General features: G+C 31.8%; 1 protein-coding gene across 5 annotated transcripts in view; it reads left to right on the top strand.

The window, feature by feature from the left end:
• Window positions 1-19,464, top strand: part of LOC118192119 (serine/threonine-protein kinase ATR-like) — a 391,326-nt gene that overhangs the window by 36,143 nt on the left and 335,719 nt on the right. For all 5 annotated transcript variants that reach the window (XM_085810548.1, XM_085810547.1, XM_085810546.1 and 2 more), the window contains one exon: window positions 2,371-2,541. In XM_085810548.1, the coding sequence (XP_085666674.1) occupies window positions 2,371-2,541 (171 nt within the window). The remainder of the gene's footprint in view (window positions 1-2,370; window positions 2,542-19,464) is intronic.

Below are 19,464 nucleotides of genomic sequence, written 5' to 3'. Positions count from 1 at the left end.
CATTTGCGGTTTTGCAGCTGAGGATGGTGGTTTGGTAAAACCATCGAAACTAGTCCTGCAAAAATTTTGAAAATATAACGCTGATTTCTGTTGTTTGACTTCTGAATTAATACTTAACCTCTTCACAACTCTGTATTACCTGTGATGGCTTGCCATGGAAATACCTATGACTAGCCTGATGGGCAACCACCCTAGGTTGCTGGAGCATCTTATCTCTCCTTCTAAAGGATACAAATCTTTAAGAGATTGCAATTCCTCCAAGCATTAAACTTTAAACTTTAGGAGTAAAAAAAAGGCCTGCATTTCATAATTACCTCTTTGTCCGCATGAGATCTAGAAAAGAGAAATACCTTTTCAGTAAACAGCACTGCCTGTTTATAAGTTTTATTTATTTGTTAATTCATTGATCAGGTCAGTTTACAAAAGCGCATAATTTTCTTTACTGTTAGGCTATATGAATATGGCAGAGTGCCTGAGAGCTGTCTGTCTAAGGAAAGGGGTCCTTTTGGTGGGCCCACGAGGGGCCGAGCGGTAAAGTCGCTGAACACTGGTAGTTCCGTCCGAGGTTTGAATCCCGTGAACGGGCTGGCTGCATGGGCGTTTTCGTGGTTTTCCCCATGTGTAACATATATACGAGCCAGTTTCCCTTAGAAAGTCTCTCACGAAGGTATCCCTTCCCTTAGGCAGATAGCCCTAATGTGCTTTGCCGTAATTAAAATAAATGAAACCTTTTGGGGGACTTTCTATTTAACCATTGGGAGTTAGACAAATCATGTTCTCTGAAAGCTTCAAATTTTTTGTTAATGAGAATGAGAAAAGAATTATGGCGGCAACCTGACATAAAGTCTTGGATGATACAGTAGACTGTACGGGAGTTTTAGTATGTAAAGAATTAAGCTTTAAGAAGTCACACTACTGTTTTCAGTAACATGCATACTATTTATTACGTTATAAAATAAAGTAAATAGAATTAGCATATAATTAGATGTAGTGATTATTTTATTTTAATTAAGATACTGCTAATAAAGAGGTGGGTAGGAGAATTAAAGCACGTTTACTGAAGACAAGTTTTAATGTGAGCAGATTAAATATTCTGTAACATATATTTTTGCAATTATTGTTACATTTTAGGATAGTGTATATTTATTTTGATAATGAATATAATGTACTTTCACAAATTTTTATACTTTTTTGTTATCGGGACCTGATTCAGAAATGCAGTTATATGTGGGTGTGTATACACAAATATGCATGCATAGGTATGTACATACATGCATGCATAATGCACACATTACATAAATTTCTGAATCTGGCATCATAACAGAATGGTATCCAAATTACCTACAATACTTTATTTATATTAGTTAGTACTTAAGGCTAGTTGGAGTAGGATACTACAGTAAGCACCAATAATGATATCTTGCAAATAAATATTTGTCTTCCCATAGCTGCAAACTGTCTTGGTTTTTGATTTATAGCCTTTACTAAGGAAAATATTACTCACCAATAAGCAGAATTTATTGAATAAATGATAACGAAATTGTGAAATTTCTTCCCCCCCCCCGCTTCTAGTGATTTTTCAGCTTAATTTTTCATATAAAATTTTATTTGATTTGAATTGTCTTAATCTATTAACTTTTTTGAAGACTCGTCTAATGTTTAATCTAATCTATTCTCATAATAGTTCATTGTTCACTAGTTATGTTCTGATAAATAAAAGCTTCCTTTTATACTCGAGATTTTCTCAGTTAAAAAATGTAAGAAAATTACAAAATGAGATTATCCAAATAATATGAAATTTTTGTTAAATATTAATATGTTTTGCATCAGAATCGTAATGCCAATAATCTGAAGCATGTATTATAAATTTAATTCAAGTCAGTAAAGTTCTTTTGAAATTGCACCACGGTGCAGTGTGAAGACCTCTGGAAACTCTTGGTAAGAATCTCTGAATATTTCATATATAAAGGTTAGCAGCTATGCTTTCCTTTTGCCACCATATCATTAACTTAGACATTTAATCTAAGTTAAGGAGATGAATAAGAAGTTATTTGCTCCCAGATTTTGATGCTGCAGTGGTTTAGATATTGCATTAGAAGCTAAGAAGTGATGATTTAAAACTCATGCGGTGAATTACAGTTCATTGTTGAAGAACACTTCTTACTGCATTATAGCTATGTTGCAGGCAGTAGTCAACAGAAACAAGAAAGGTCAGCCAGTACTTCCACAGTTACTCTGCAACAGCTGACACTAAGATTATTATCTTGTTGTTTATAATAGCTGCGAATACTGAATAACCCACAGTTACATCTTTTTTTTTTTTTTTTCCTGCATATGTTATAAGCATCTGAAGTAAATTTACTTTTGCAGGTTTCACGGAATGGCTTATGATGTGGATTTTACGAGTTTTGAGCCAGCAGTGTGCATCACTTGTTCACCAAGAATGTGAAGAATTATTTTTGTCTCTTATTCATCTGATCAAAATCCACAATGTCAGTACGTTTCGTCATTACATATTTAAGTTAATGGAGCTTTTAACAGGTAAAATGTTTTTTTTCTGACTTTTTTATTTATTTTATAATAATGTAAATTACAAATGATGAATGAGACATTCATTTTTCATGATTAGGAAGGATAACAAGATTACAAAAATTTTATTTCCTTGTCTTTAAATTGTATTTGGTTTTAAATTTGATTTCTTTGTTATTATATATTTTGCTTTTAAAAAACGTTTTTAATAAAATATATTTTTAATAATTTGTTAATTGTTACTTTGTTATAAGACGAGTGTTTGGGGCCATCTTCAGCGGTAGTTTTTTCTCTAATTATCTCAGATAAGCCCCCTCCAAATGGCCTGTTTTTAAATGTATTAAATGTGAACTAATAAATTTCATTTTGTATGAAAAATTAACATCTGAATCTAAATGTTAAGAAAATTATATAAACTATGTATTGAAAGTATTGGAGTGCATAATTTTAAAAATAATTTGATGTTTTTTGAAATAATTAAAATGTAATTGCAAATCACATATGCAGATTCTTGTATTTCATCATATAAACATAAATGCAAAATATCATTTCAAAAGTTTAGAAGTTTTCTCTGTTAATATAAACTGCAGCAGTAGTTATTTTCTCAGGGAATACCATTCATCTAAAGCTGTCGCTGAACATAATACTGCAGGTGACTAAATTAAAACAAAGTCTAACATCAGACACTGTCGTGTGAACGTTTTTACTTCAGCCGAGATCCTTTTGATACAAGAAAATGTTTATGGCATTTGTCTTTGCCAAGGTGGATTATGCTTATTTATTTATGCATATTTAAGATACTTGATCGCCCCCTCTTCCCTCAAAAAATTTTCTAAAAATGAATTATTATTTCATTTTTGTGTCAAAAAACCACCACTGATATAAAAGTATTCAGCAATCTTTGAGTAATAATAAAGTGCTTCTGTAAAATTGTAGATGCAGTGCTTACTTAATATAATGTCTCCAAACATTGTATATATCCTCATCAGAGATTGTGGGGGGGGGACTGTCTTAAATTCATTTCATTGTAAACTTTTTCATCATATGTAATGTAAACTCTGGTCATATGGGAATGCATTAAATATGCATTGATCCTTGCAGATCACCTACATCCATATGTGCAGATTTTTTTTTTTTCCCTGGGAATAATAGCATCTTCTAGAAAGACAGTGTGACATGTCCACAGAGTTAGAAAGGTATGTGAGTGGTTAGAAGGGCATGAGGAAAACTTTACTGTATTTCTCTGGCTCCTGAATTTCCTAGTTTTATGCCTAGTCAAGACTTTATGGGATCATCTCTGTCAGATTTTTCACTCAATGGCTCATCTACCACACACCCTCTAGCAGCTGTCAACTGCACTGCAATAATCATAGTTTCATATTCCTGTAAATACTTTCCCGCACTTTGCTGAGTTCCTCCCAGCCTGTTTAGAGACTGTGTTGCACATAATGGGCTTCAACATTAATGTAACTACCCATTAATGTGAATTGATTGAATTTTTTTATGCTCTTAAATATTTTCTTTTTAAATGTTAATAAATTTTTATATTATCATAATAGTACCTAAAAGCAATTTTATTAACTCAGAAATATAGAGCAATGGACTTCTAAAATGTTATTTAGAACATTGCTTGAATTATACTTTAGATTAATTTTGTGCATTAACTGTTATACTTCCAGATTATTTATTTATATACTTACTTCTCCTGTACACTCACTCCTTCCTAAAGTAACACTGCAAAAGCTGAGAATAATCCCAGGCAGCACGCATTCGTAAATAGCATGAGAAAAATACGTGCAGTTTACAAATGGCCTTTCATATAATAAACGTTCAAGTTGAACGAAAAAATATCATAAAAAGTGTCCAGTGGCAATTACTAGATATTTACGTATATTTTTATGTTATACTATATGTAACTTTTACGTAAAATTTAGGTATATTTATGCGAGAGACGGCTGTTCATTCGCAGCTTTTACGTATAATATACGTAAATTTCAGGGATTAACGTATATTTATAGTAAAAATTTACATATATTTATTGCAGATACGTAAATCTCTTCAATTTTTTGCTTCACGTATGCATATATATTTAGTAAAAATTAACGTAAATTTCCCCGATTTTTTTACTGTATATAAATGTATATATTAGGTAGAAATTAAGGTAGATATTCCCTGTATTTTACGGTACAAAAACGTATATACAGTCAAAAGTCGTTAATCCGGATTTGTCGGGACTTCGGCGATTCCGGATTATCGATTTTTCCGGATTATAGATCATCAGTTTAAATCTGGTAAGATGGCATGCAGAAATTATAAAATAAAAAATATGAAACCATAATTTATGAAATAAATAACAATTATGATCTAAAGGGTATCAAATTTTACAAAAAAAAAAAAAAAACTTGATATTTATTTGTTTACTTTATTAAACATTTCTTTCAATGTAAGTTGTTTAAGTTGCTTCGTTTTATGTGATAATACTTTCTCTTTAAGTCTATAAACAGACATAATCTCTTATTCAGTTACAAAGTTTCGCTGTTCAAGTCCTACAATTGCTGTGTCGAGAATACCGACTAATTTGTCAATTGAAATTTTTTTCAATAATCTCTGTGTCACTTTCTTCACTATCGGAAGTGAATTATAATAATGAGGAATTTGATTTAAATCATATCAAAGACGGAGTACATCGAGTTGGAATACTACATTTAGTAAGGAATTATAAGCCAAATAAAATAAAAACATCTGCCCTGAAGATAAGGATAGTGCTGACAGATTAACTTCCAGTTCATTGTGCGGCGTGGCGTTTCCCCCCGCCCGGGGCGCAGAGCAGCGTGAAATTGATAAACAGATTTCGGAATAATTTGAGAAACAAAGAATATACTTTTATCCATTTTTTGCAGCAATTCCACTGTTTGTTTAATGGACTTCTAAACATACTTTCGCTTTGTAGATACTTTACATATTAGTAAATATATATCGGAAACTCTATTTGACATAAACGAAAGTTCAAGCTTACTTTTATAAAAATTGCTCTAACAGTCTGCAAAAAATAATAAGCCGGATCCAATTCGAAGATTAAGAAGCAACACAATCTGCAACATTAACTGAATTAGATAATTTTAGCTTAGCTTATACCGTCCGTTATACATTAAACGCGCCTGCGCAAATGTATTATGAGCATGCACACACGCATATTCGCAGCCGTAAAGGTCTTACATGCATGCGTCGACGCGACGCATGCGCAGAAAGTTTGTAGCTTTGAGGTCCGTATTATAGATCATTCCGGATTATGGGTGTCCGAATTAACGACTTTTGACTGTATTTGATAGAAATTACCGTAGATATTTCCCATATTTTACGGTACAAAAACGTATATATTTGACAGTAATTGACCTAAATGTTCCGTATTTTTTCTTTGCATGTGCGAATGACTGGTAAAAATTTAATCCAATGTCTTCTCCGCTTTACTGTGTATAAATGCACATTTTTGGTAAAAAATTTGCATAAATCTGCAATTACCTTTTTACTGCATTTTTCGTAAAATGTACTTGATGCTAAAGCAAAGTTTAAAGTTTAAAGAAATTAAACATTTAGCAGTAGTAGCAATAAAAGCTCCCTGAGATATCATGTTGTGCAGACATTGAAGACAATAAAAGATTTTGAACTTAACCAATTTATTAACAATATAATAAAGAATAAAAACACAGAAAATAAATTTCAACAATATCAGAGTCTTAGGAAAAATATAATATAACCATCATTCATCAAATAATATTTTTACCTGGTCTCCAAAACACTGGCATTCAATACAAACAAAAAGTCCTAAACAGTAATTATGTGGCTTAAAAATGAAGCTGGCTACACATTCAATAAGTCCATAATCAATGGTTGAGAAAACACCTGAAAATTTAAATGAAGTTCTTGAAAACACTTAAAACCGGCCTAACTCCGTTTGCACGAGGAATCGCCGCTCACGTGTTTTAAATGCTGCCTTTATTGAAGAACATGGATGCTGCCCACGGCAGTCACTCACATGGTAGCCTCTGGAACCAAGGAACTTTATTCTGGAACAGCCATCTTATGGATATGAACCAGGGAACTCATTCCGGAACAATCATCCCGCGGACAGGCACCAAGGAACTTTATTCAGGAACAGCCATCCCGCAAACCGGAACCAAGGCACTGTATTCACTGGACTGCATGTATCCTTCTGAAGGGGCTGGAAACCACTCACTCAAGTGCCAGGAAAGCAGGAACTAGAAGGGTTGAGCCAGAACGACGCGAGATACTTATAGCAGAAGTAGGAATGATGTCATCTCATGGCAACCAATCAGCTATCGGCACGAATCGGCTTTTCAGATGACGTAACATCACTTTCGTTTTTGCATCTTAATTAGGTTGAAACAGTCCGTTCTCAATGCAAACAGTGGCAGCAAGAAAAAGAAGTAGAAGTAACTACTATATTACATTAAAATAAGAACTAAACTAAATAAACATTTCAAGGAGGAGAGATGATGCAGTAAAAGGTTTAAAATAAGCTATATTTTCCAACAAATGCCCCCCACATCATCATCTCCGACCTGAAATAAAAACTGAATGCCAGTATCTTTACAAAATTCAAAACAAGAATAAATAAATATCACAATTTCATTCAGAAATTTTTAAGAAAATTTTCCTTTGGGAACATCTTATCCCATTATTCAAAAATTTAGCATAACAAGAAAGTTCATCATGTTACAAAACAATACAAAGACATATATATGATTATACGCTCAATACATTTACCCAGGGCCCTGGTCACTCATACAACATTCTACACTATACAGTTTTACATTTACCTAATATCCATCACATATGACTTATAACATATTAGTTTCAAATAAACAAAACTCTTAATTTAAATACACACAAAAACAAATTTCATAAGAAAATTGTTCCACAAAATATTATCAGGTTATGCTTAGTCAGTGGTTTTGTCATGGGATCAGCCAGATTATCTTTACTTGGGACATATTTTAAATCAAAAATTTCCCTGTTCAATAGATCACGAATGAAAAATAGCTTCACATCTATATGTTTTGTCCTTGAGTTTTCAATGGGTGATTTTGTAAAACATATAGCAGCCATGTTAGCAAACAATATTGGTTTTGAAACATAGTTACTTGCAATTTTAAACTGAATGCATTCATCCAAGATGTTTTTAAACCAAACTAATTCTTTTGCTGATTCAGTCATGGAGATAAATTCAGCCTCCATAGTAGACAAACTCACTCCCCTTTCTTTAAATGTACGCCAAGATACAGGTGATTCTCCCAACAAAGCTATTTGTCCACCAATAGACACCATATCATCCCTGCTTGAAGCAAAATCCGAATCTGAATATATATTGAGCTTCAGTTCCTTGCATACCAGTTTAAGTTTGTGCTGTCTGGTATTGGAAACGTACCCTAAAAGTTTAAGTAATCCTTCCCAGTGAAACTTACCAGGATTGCTTTGGAACTGAGAAAAATATTAACAGCATAAGCTATATCCGGACGAGTACGATTGCAAAGAAACGAGACATACCAAAACATTTCTATAAGGATAGCTCATCATTTCAGTCGTTTCTTCTTGTTTACTGGGACTTTGAGACTTTGAGTATTTCACACCTTTAACTATTGGAAGGGAAGTAATTTGTATTTTAAAAGACTTAAATCAATCAACTATGTCTTCTATATATAATTGCTGATGAATTAAAACACTATTGTTCTCATATTCAAATTCCACACCCAGAAGCTTTCTTGTTTTACCTAAAATTTTCAAATCGAAATGTGAACTCAGGACTTTTAATATTCTTTTAGCCTGAACTTCACTTTTTCCAAACACAACTATATCATCAACATAAACCAACAGAATGACAAAATCTTTAAAACGATAGACACAATTGCACCACTCAAACTTGATAAATCCTAGGTTACATAGTGTTCTATCCAACTCGTAGTACCATAATCGCCCACTCTGATGCAAACCATACAAGGCTCTATCTAAACGACACACAAAAGTTTCTTTATCTCGCTCTACAAAACCCTGAGGTTGGGACTTATAAATTCCCTCTGAGAAAGGAGCGTAGAGATAGGCACTTTTTACGTCGCATTGTATATTTGCCCATCCAAGATGTGCAACTAAAAGGGAGAAAAAGAACCTTATTACTGAAAAGTTGACTACAGGCAAGTAGGTTTCATCGTAGGTATCGTATTTAATTTGCCGATAACCCTGAGCCACTAAACGAGCTTTAAAATGAACAATGTTTCCAAATTCATCACGTTTAATGTTGAAAATCCACCTGCAACCTAGTGGAGTCTTGTCTTTAGGAAGTGGAACAAGATGCCATACCTTATGCTTTCGCATGTTGGCCATTTCCTCTATCCATTTAAGCTTTTCTGTGGATTTCATTGCCTGGTTATAAGTGTTTGGAATTGAAACCTCTAGTCAGCTATCTCGGGTATGTGACGTTGAAGGAGTACCAGTTGGGTCGATTTCACCACTATAAGTATTGCTTCCCTTGAAATCAAACAAGGTAGGATCATACTGAATATTATGTTCAGTGCAATACCTTTCTACATCATTTGGTTATCGTAGTCTTTGATTACACCCCCTCTCAAAATAATACACATTCGTACGAGTGCCGTCTGGCCTTGGAACAGGTTTACGAAGCCAAGTTACTTGTCTCAATGTAGATTGAGGGTCAGTGCCAATTGTAGAAGAAGGTACATTGGTATCGGTTCTTTCCTCTATTTCAGGAAAATAGCCAACTGGAGTATCAGTAGATTGGAACTCTACCCTTTCTTCAGATTCCAAATCAGGAAGGGTGCTCAGTACAGCTCCACTGCCACTTTTCTGCATTCCAATTGACTCTTTAAAAGTAGCATTTAGGGTTTCTACTACCTTTTGCTCATTTTCCAACCAAATCTTGTACCCTTTTGTTCGTACACTGTACCCAATTAATCGGCCCTTCGTTGCCTTTGGATCAAGTTTAGAATTTCTTTTAGCCTTTGGAATTCCCACATAGGCAATCGTTCCAAATGCCTTAAGGTGACGTACTGATGATTTCCGCTTAGTGTATAATTCGAATGGAGTTCTATCTTGGCCCTTATGACAAATTCTATTAAATGAATATGCAAAATACATTACTGCATCTGACCCCAAAATTCAGAACTCATTCCACTATCGTGTAAGATTGCACGTACATTGTTGAGAGCTGTCTGATTAAATCTCTCACAAACTCCATTCTGTTCTGGAGTATATACATCAGTAAATTCGTGCTTTACACCATTTTTATTACAATATGACCTGAATTGATCATTATCATATTCTCGCCCATTGTCAGTCCTAAAGTATTTCAATCTAAGGTTTAAAGATCTTTCCGCACGTGCTATATGCCTTTCAAATACTTCAAACACCTGACTTTTCTCCACAATGGGGTACACTACCACGTAACGAGAATATTCGTCAATAAAGGAAACGAAATAACGTTCACTATTCCTACCTGGAATGTTAATAGGTCCCCATACATCAGAAAAAACCCTTTCAAGCAGGCTCTTTACTTGAATACCTTCTAAGGGTCTATAGGAGATTCGTCTTTGCTTATTGATTTGGCAATGTTCACAAAACAAATTAGGTGAGTGCTTTAACACAGGAAGACCTCGAACTGAATGTCTCTTACTAGTCCTGACAATAGCACCATAATTTATATGACCAAACCGACCATGCCATAATTCACTATTACTATGCTGAACTGTGGATGCCTCAAATTTTACAGATTTGCCCCCCTTTTTGACTATTTTCGGGAATACATGATAGTTACTTCCTATCAACTTAGCTTTGTACAAAGTTTCATTTTCATCATCAGTAACTTTAGTTTGCCCATTTTTACCATAAAATCTTGCTCCATTTATATCCACCCTAGGTCCAGATATTAAATTTCGTCTCAGTTCAGGCGAGTATAACACATCTTTAAGCAAAATAACCGTATCCCCAAATTTCATTTTAACAGTACCCTTCCCATGAATTGGAAAAGTTACCCTATCAATAGCTACTAGCATATTCTCATTTTTCACAGGAGAAAAAGTATCAAACAATTCACGATTTTTACAAAAATGATGAGATGCAGCTGTATCAAAAATCCAACTATCATCATTTTCTTCCAAATTGTTAACATTAGCTTGAGCTATAAAATGGGACTGAGCATGGGAATTATTTTTACCTTTACTCAACTTGGGTTTGTTCTTACACTTAGGAGATGCTTTATTACTACTAGATACAGCTGAGAAAACAGAAGAAGCAGATGAGGGTGATCTGGAAAAATTACCTCTCATTCTACAGTATTTTTGAATATGACCTGGACGACCACATTTATAACACTTGAGCCCTTTAATCTGCTTAAATTTGGGTTCGCAGTGAGTACTTTGAACTTCTATAGTCTTATTGAAGTTTTCCCTATCTATCTCTCTTAAGTTAAGACTCGTTTCCTCTGCTAGTATTTCAAGTTCAACATTTTTAAATATGAACTTTTCATGTGGCCACCTCAAAACATTCTGAACTACTTGATCAAATTTATCTGGAAGGAACCTAAGAAACTGGAAACATATATATACGTCTCTTACAGCCTGATTAATATCAGCTAACTGTTCAGTTACACGTTTTAATCTAGAAGAAAAGAAACTAATACTTTCATTTGGCTTAATTTTGCAATTTAAGAACTCTGAAAACAGGGACATATGTCTTGACCGATAATCTGGCTGGAAGTATTTGGCAAGCGTATTCCATGCCACTACCGGGTCATCAATTTCACATATCAAGTTTCTATATTCAGGGCTTACATTCATATAAATTAAAGATAATGCCAATCGACTTCTATTTTGATAGTCGGCTATAATTTCTTTTGTAATACCCTTAACATAATTTAAATCAGGACATTTTTCAATACCTTTAACCAAAAGCCATGCATTTTTTCCATTTAAAACAAATTTCATATCTTTGGACCATGTAAAATAATTACATGCCTCAAGTTTAGCAATATTATGCATGACACTAACAGTAGCCGTATTTGAATTTTAACAAAAACCGCCCCCCCCAATCTCTTAAGTCCTAAATTAACTTTAAACTTCAAAAGTCTGCACTAAAAATAACTCAGGGGCTGGAGGCCCATAACCCAAATGATGCTAAAGCAAAGTTTAAAGTTTAAAGAAATTAAACATTTAGCAGTAGTAGCAATAAAAGCTCCCTGAGATATCATGTTGTGCAGACATTGAAGACAATAAAAGATTTTGAACTTAACCAATTTATTAACAATATAATAAAGAATAAAAACACAGAAAATAAATTTCAACAATATCAGAGTCTTAGGAAAAATATAATATAACCATCATTCATCAAATAATATTTTTACCTGGTCTCCAAAACACTGGCATTCAATACAAACAAAAAGTCCTAAACAGTAATTATGCGGCTTAAAAATGAAGCTGGCTACACATTCAATAAGTCCATAATCAATGGTTGAGAAAACACCTGAAAATTTAAATGAAGTTCTTGAAAACACTTAAAACCGGCCTAACTCCGTTTGCACGAGGAATCGCCGCTCACGTGTTTTAAATGCTGCCTTTATTGAAGAACATGGATGCTGCCCACGGCAGTCACTCACATGGTAGCCTCTGGAACCAAGAAACTTTATTCTAGAACAGCCATCTTATGGATATGAACCAGGGAACTCATTCCAGAACAATCATCCCGCGGACAGGCACCAAGGAACTTTATTCAGGAACAGCTATCCCGCAAACCGGAACCAAGGCACTGTATTCACTGGACTGCATGCATCCTTCTGAAGGGGCTGGAAACCACTCACTCAAGTGCCAGGAAAGCAGGAACTAGAAGGGTTGAGCCAGAACGACGCGAGATACTTATAGCAGAAGTAGGAATGACGTCATCTCATGGCAACCAATCAGCTATCGGCACGAATCGGCTTTTCAGATGACGTAACATCACTTTCGTTTTTGCATCTTAATTAGGTTGAAACAGTCCGTTCTCAATGCAAACAGTGGCAGCAAGAAAAAGAAGTAGAAGTAACTACTATATTACATTAAAATAAGAACTAAACTAAATAAACATTTCAAGGAGGAGAGATGATGCAGTAAAAGGTTTAAAATAAGCTATATTTTCCAACAGTACTTATTTTAATCTCACATTTTTTATAAAAAATCTATGCAAAAACTTTCTGCATGCTATGATTAAAAGGTAAAATATCATTTTATATCAAATTCTTACATATCTGCCTTTTAATTATGTACGGCAATATGGAATATATATAGAACTGGAAAATTTGAATGCACTAGTAAATGCAAAAAATTTTTTTTTTCTATTCAAAAATTACGTAACACTTAAAGGCTGAAAATCACTTTTAATATTTCATTTCAAAGTGACTACAAAATATGCAATAAATATCATAAACATCAATTCGATGTTTTAAATCAATTAATGCTATTGTTTATTTACATTTTTGTTTGATGGACATTGAAACATACTTTCGTTTTGTAGATCCTTTGGGAGCTCCTGCATCAGAAATTCTATTTGACATAATCGAAAGTTCAAGTTTACTTTTATAAAATTGCTCTTACAGTCTGCAAAAAATAATAAGCCGCATCCAGTTCAAAGATTAAGGAACAACGCAATCATCAACATTAATTGAAATAGATAATTAGATCATTTTAGCTTATACCCTCCGTTATACATTAAACGAGCTCGCGAAAACGTATTCTGCGCTTGCGCACACGCATATGCGCAGTCATAAAGGTCTTACGCACACGCGTAAACACCCATGCGCATGTGTCAAAGCGGCGCATGCACAGAAAGTTTTTAGCTTTGAGGTCCGGATTATAGATCATTCCGGATTATGGGTGTCCGAGTTAACGACTTTTGACTGTATATAATTTTTGGTATCGTAAAATACGTAGAATATCTACTTTAATTTCTATCTAAAGTACAATATAGTTAATTACCAAATTCAGTAAACGACTGTAGCGCAAAAGAAAACATCATACATTTAGATTATTTGAATGAGTGTGCTAAATTTTAAAATTGTTAAATATAGACCAGGAGGGATATTGTAGAAAACTTACCTTTTCCAATAGTTACGAAGTTGACTTTTTGCTTATTTTCCTTGAAAATGAATGTTTAATGTCACAAATATTGCATTCATATCTTTAGATAATACACAAATATATATATTCATTTATTAGAATTAAGTTTATCAAAAACATGTTAAAGAAAATATTATTAATTTGCATGTAAGTTAATCGAGTAACTTCTGTTTTCAAAATCTGTTTTAGTTACACACATAATTATGATTATGATATGTAAAAATTTTAAATTTATCAGTCAGTCTTGCAATGTATTGTAATCTATTATTGTTGTCTTTCTAAGTTTAAAATCTTATAAATATATTAGATCAGTACTAAAAGTTCACCTCTACAAAGGAAATACTTTATCGAGGCATTTTTAAAAAGTTCCCTTTTACAATGTAACTGTTAATTTCATAAATAAGTTCATAAAGTTATGCAAATTCAAAATTACCTAAATATGTTCTTTATTTTATCTTATATACCAGATAAAATTTTAAAAAGTTAATTTGTTTAGGAATATTGAAGTTTTTAAATATTTATGTCATGTGACTTTTTCTATAACATAATTATAAATGTACATGTTGATGTGGACATACCAATTATTTTTTTCATCAGATAGCTTTATGGTATTAAATGATTTAAAAGGAGGCACCTGGACAAAAGAAAGTAATTAGAAGTTGGCTAATTTTTTATTAATTTGTTGTCAAATGCTGTGCATTTTAGATTATGCTCATATGACAATGAGTTATTTAAATTATAAAATTAATATGAACATATCCCACACAAATTAACAAGTATCAAATTTTAAGTTGTTTGAAATATTATGAACTGTAATACTTGAAAATACACATGAAAAAGAAGTACAAAAAAGAAATACACATGAAATTAATTTAAGAATTAGGTTTATTTTACAGGTATTTGAAAACTGCAATTACTGTTAAACAATAAAAACTAACATTAAATCCGAAGAGCATAATTTTTTTCAATAATAAAATTCAACATAGATTTCATTCAGCTTCGCCACATTTGTTCTATATTTCACTGTCTTTAATATCCTGCTCGATTTTTGTAAAAGTGAATTCTTTGTTACCCAATGTTTTGAGAACAAGAAAAAGAAAAATTTGTAATAATTTCACACTTCAGATGTTTTCAGTTTTTAAATATAGTTGAAGTATTAAAAGATGCATATAAAATGCACTGAGTATTTCATATTTCAAAATTTACATTTCAGTAATTAAAAATTTAAGTTCATACTATCACACAGTAAATTTCAATTATATACCTTACATAATGCCTATAATTTCAAGTAAAAAATAAAGATTTGTTTAGAACTGCAAGGTTAAGAAAGTCTTTAATAGCTATGTTTGTAATTAAGTACACGAGAAAAAACTTAATTTTGTATTAATTATATTGCATTAGCCTTTCCAATTTTACTCTTACATATAGTAAAGAATAGTTGCTTTCTTACAGATAACTTTTTCTTAAGTAAAGAGTAAGCAGAAAACTAATCACAACACCATATACATATAATACAGAATACTTCATAAACATATACTACATGTCATTAACATATGTATATGCATTAACAGGCTATTTTACACATTTCAATAAACCAGAAACCAATACACAATCAAAAGTATTAGTAAATTCCTCCAGAATCAGAACAAAAATCTTTAATTATGATAACAATGGCATCTCAGTTTTCAATATAAAATATTTTAAGTCTACATTCATGTGCATTCTAAGCAAACAAAAAGCTGAATAACAATAAAATTATAAATACCATAAAAAAGTTAAAAGCATGTAGAATGATAGCAAGACTAAATGAAGTCTTCCTTCAAAAATCAATTTAAATTCAAAAATTTGCCTTCCTATTTAACATCTCAAAATAGGGTTACTGCTTTCACTAACTAAATTTCCTGTCTTGGCAAAATAAAAATTGTCACTTCTGTTGCAGGAGATATTTGCTGCAAACTTTGTATGCAAATAATCAAGTGAAAAAAAGTTAATTGTGGCTTGAATATTTTCTTTATTAAATAAATGAAAAATTCCCATGTAATATTAATTTATGATCCACATGAAGCTTTTTACCTCTACCATATTATGCAACTATTTTAAAATATATACTTTCATATAAAAGCCACAGAATTTTTTTACCAATATTAATATGGTATAAATCATTAATAAATCTTCTGAAAACAGCCCAAAAATTTCTGAATTAGATACCCAAAACATAATCCTTCTATACTTAAAATGAATTATATGCACAAAAACTTAACATATTAACTTTAATAAATTCTTAATTAGCACGATGACTCAATTGAGGCAAAATATGAAAGAAATCTACCTGATGGAATAGTTGTAAAAGATATATTTAAAAAAAGCTAATACTCTTGACCTTACACAATGCAGAAATTGAGTAAACTGTATGCAGCTGGATTATTTATTAGGAATAGAAGTTAGATCAAAGTACCAGTTCTGGAAGGCTTTTAACCATTTGGGTGCAAAGAAGCATCTCAATTTAAAAAAGAATAAAAGCTAATAGAGTTTTATAACTTTTACAATCTAGTACAAATATTAGACACATAAACAAGACTAAATGCCATTATTTACTTGCATATTTTCCTTCTTTGTGTACTTTACTCCTTAATTTTTCAGGATATGATTTAGAAACAGACTTATGGTAAAAAAATGTATACTGGTAAAAAAAAAATATTGCTGAAACTGATAAGTCCTTTGAATTATATACTATAATGCAAAGAGGGATGGAATATGTGACTAAATATGATAAATCAGATTACAATAACATTAAACAAATAACATGAAAAACTGAAAAGAGAAATTTTATTTGAAATTATTTTTAACTCATGGAAAGACAGACAGTATTTCCAACTTATTAAATTCAATTACACCTTATCTTTGTCAAACCAATATTGGTACTTTTCCATTTTGCCGGTACAAGCGATAAAGTCGTCCAAAATGATACGACCGATGCCAAACGGAATATCCTCGCTGGTAACCGTTTACGTTTCATTTTCAAAACAAGTTGCAGCTATTTCTATCAGACTGAATGTTTCTTTCAATACTGGGGTACAATTACATAGAATGTTTACCAGATAGTTCAATTTTATGTCCTAAGGCCATTCGCAGTAATTAAATCAATTAGGATGCAATCACACGCTCACCCGAAAATATAGAAAAGGCAAAATCAAGGGTTAAATTCATCAATTTTAATGAGAATGCACTAGTGAAGTAAAGCACTGCGGTTTTACATAATTTGAGTAAGCTATTCATACAAAACGAAATAATTTTTGCATTTAAACTTGTATTCCAAATTAAGATTTAACTTGAAATTAATGTAGATAATTACTGAGAGAATTAGCATAGTTTAACATGAGATGAGATCACTTGAGGTCAAGTGATATGAAACGGCGAATCAGAATGTTGTACCATGAAAGCACAGTAAATTCTTAAATTAATCTCTTTTTACAAATACAAATTAATGTCTTTCTACAAATTTATTGTCTTTATTTATTATCATTTTACAAAATTTTAAACGATATTAAAATGTTTATGCCTTTAAAATAAAAATTTCTTAGAACTAACATTTGTTAACATTTTTTATGTGTATACTGTGTGTTGTCGCCAATAAAGTCTGCTTGGCAAGATTTGCGCCAGCGAAACGAAAAAATACCCTAATATTTTGCATTTTTTTTTTATAATTTCCCTAAATTTTTATAATTTCCCTAAAATTATTCTATTCCTCGACATGAAATATTTGCTAGTCTTATTCCAATTTAATTGCCCACATTTGCTAAATAAAATAAGGCGAGTATTGAACCAAACTCAGCAAGTACACAAATTTAATACACAGCTTATTCCAGTTAAATGGGTAATAGGATTTTCATAAAAGAAATTAAATTGTGTAAATTAATGTAAGTGTTGATATGAATAAAAGTAACAAATTTGATATAAAAAAATAAATAAGTTATTTTGAAGATCTTTAAATTAAGAAAATATAATTTTTTGCAAAAATGCATGTAAAGATTTAGCTCACATGTTAAAATTCATAGAAAAATTTTAGCCTCATATATGAATGCCCCGTTTTCATATTCGTGGAAAAGGAAAACGAAATGCCAGAAATATACTAAATATTTTGAATTAATAAACTTCATTTTCAATCTTTTTAGACTTCGTAAATATCCATAAAAGTGACGAATGAAATATACCATAAAGGCAGTAGTTTCTTTCAGAACATTCGTATTCGTATAATATGCATAAAAGTGACGAATAAAATATACCATTATGCCGTTAGTTTTTTTTCGGTACATTTGGATTCGTATAATTTTCGTAAAAATAACGTGTGGAAAATAACGATCAAGAGTCAACAGTAACGTCAGCCTTTTTCATTCGTATAAATTTCGTAAAAGTAACATGCAAAAAATACCATACTCGTATTTCACCAAAATTATACGTATATTTTTGGAGACGTGCTGCCTGGGATACAACTTAGTTTTATTATAATTTCAGTATGGCTTTGAAAATAAATTTCATTAGTTGGGCATTAATCAAAATTACTGCATAATTGACAAAAATTTATAAACTTGAAAATTCATGTGAAATTTAGCAAAGTGACTTTTCTGAAATTCTTTTATTAAAATTTTAAATTATTTTCAAACTTTATTCCTTATACTGAGGTTAATTTATTCCTTTTTAAGTAAAAAAATTTAAATGCTGGTTGTCAGAAGTTACACTTTATAGAAAATGCTTGATTTAAAATTTAACAGCAGATGAGAAGTAAAACAATATAACCTCTTTTTTAAAGAATTTTCCAATTTTAATTTTATTAGAGAGACTATCAAGCAATGACTTAAGATATTAGAACTCTTATAATTATATATGTAATAAATATATGCTGTTACTTTTGTTTTTGTATAGGGTAATTCTATAATAGAAAATCACTTTGTAGAGTAAAACTTTGCCTGCCATCTCTTTTGACTAGTGTTAGCACTTTTACTGGCTCCGATGATGTTAAAACTCTTCCCACGTGCTAGCATTACTTGTGCAGATTTTATTGCCTGCTGTCAGCTCTGTTTGCATTTTTATTCCTAGTATTCAAATTAGAATAATTTGTTGAAAGAAATTATAAATCAATAATTGAACTTATTGCTGCCGAGTGGTCATGTTAACATGAAGCTAGCTAATATTGATTAGCTTCCCAAATCCAGTATATGCGAAAGCACCTGATAATCATTGGTCAGGTTAAGGCCATGTTTATGTGGTGCCAATAGATAATTGCTGGAAGAATAAAGTCTTATAAATAAATAATTTGGCTTCTAAAATTTTGCATATAATGTAACAACTGATAATTGGTTCAGTTATTCAATGTTTGTGTAATATTGTCAGATATGGGAGATTTCAATTTGTATCATGCTTAGTAATGATATCATGCATTAGCAACAGCAAACAGAAAATATTTGTATAATTTCTGGTCACTTCCGTTTAGCTGTGGAGGAGCAGCTGGGAAGTTGCTGCATGGAATTGCATTAGTTGACTGTAGATGTTGAGCTATCATCAAATTTAGAAAACTCTGAGAATCCCAGGAATTTTTTAATTATTGCCCTTTTAAACTATTTTTAAGCTGTTCTTTCAGCAGTAGGATGTTCTTCATATGCAGCATAAATTTGCTAAAGAACTCTACAGTACTATATAGACATCTATGGAACCTTTGTTAAATGCACACAGAAGAGCATGCGAAAGATGTTTCTTCATTCCAGATTGA

This window comes from Stegodyphus dumicola, chromosome 2, assembly GCF_044657685.1.
Source record: "Stegodyphus dumicola isolate Sdum_Otavi_A_Nest chromosome 2, ASM4465768v1".
In the NCBI taxonomy this organism is placed as follows: domain Eukaryota; kingdom Metazoa; phylum Arthropoda; class Arachnida; order Araneae; family Eresidae; genus Stegodyphus; species Stegodyphus dumicola.
This window is presented reverse-complemented; position numbering and strand designations above follow the sequence as displayed.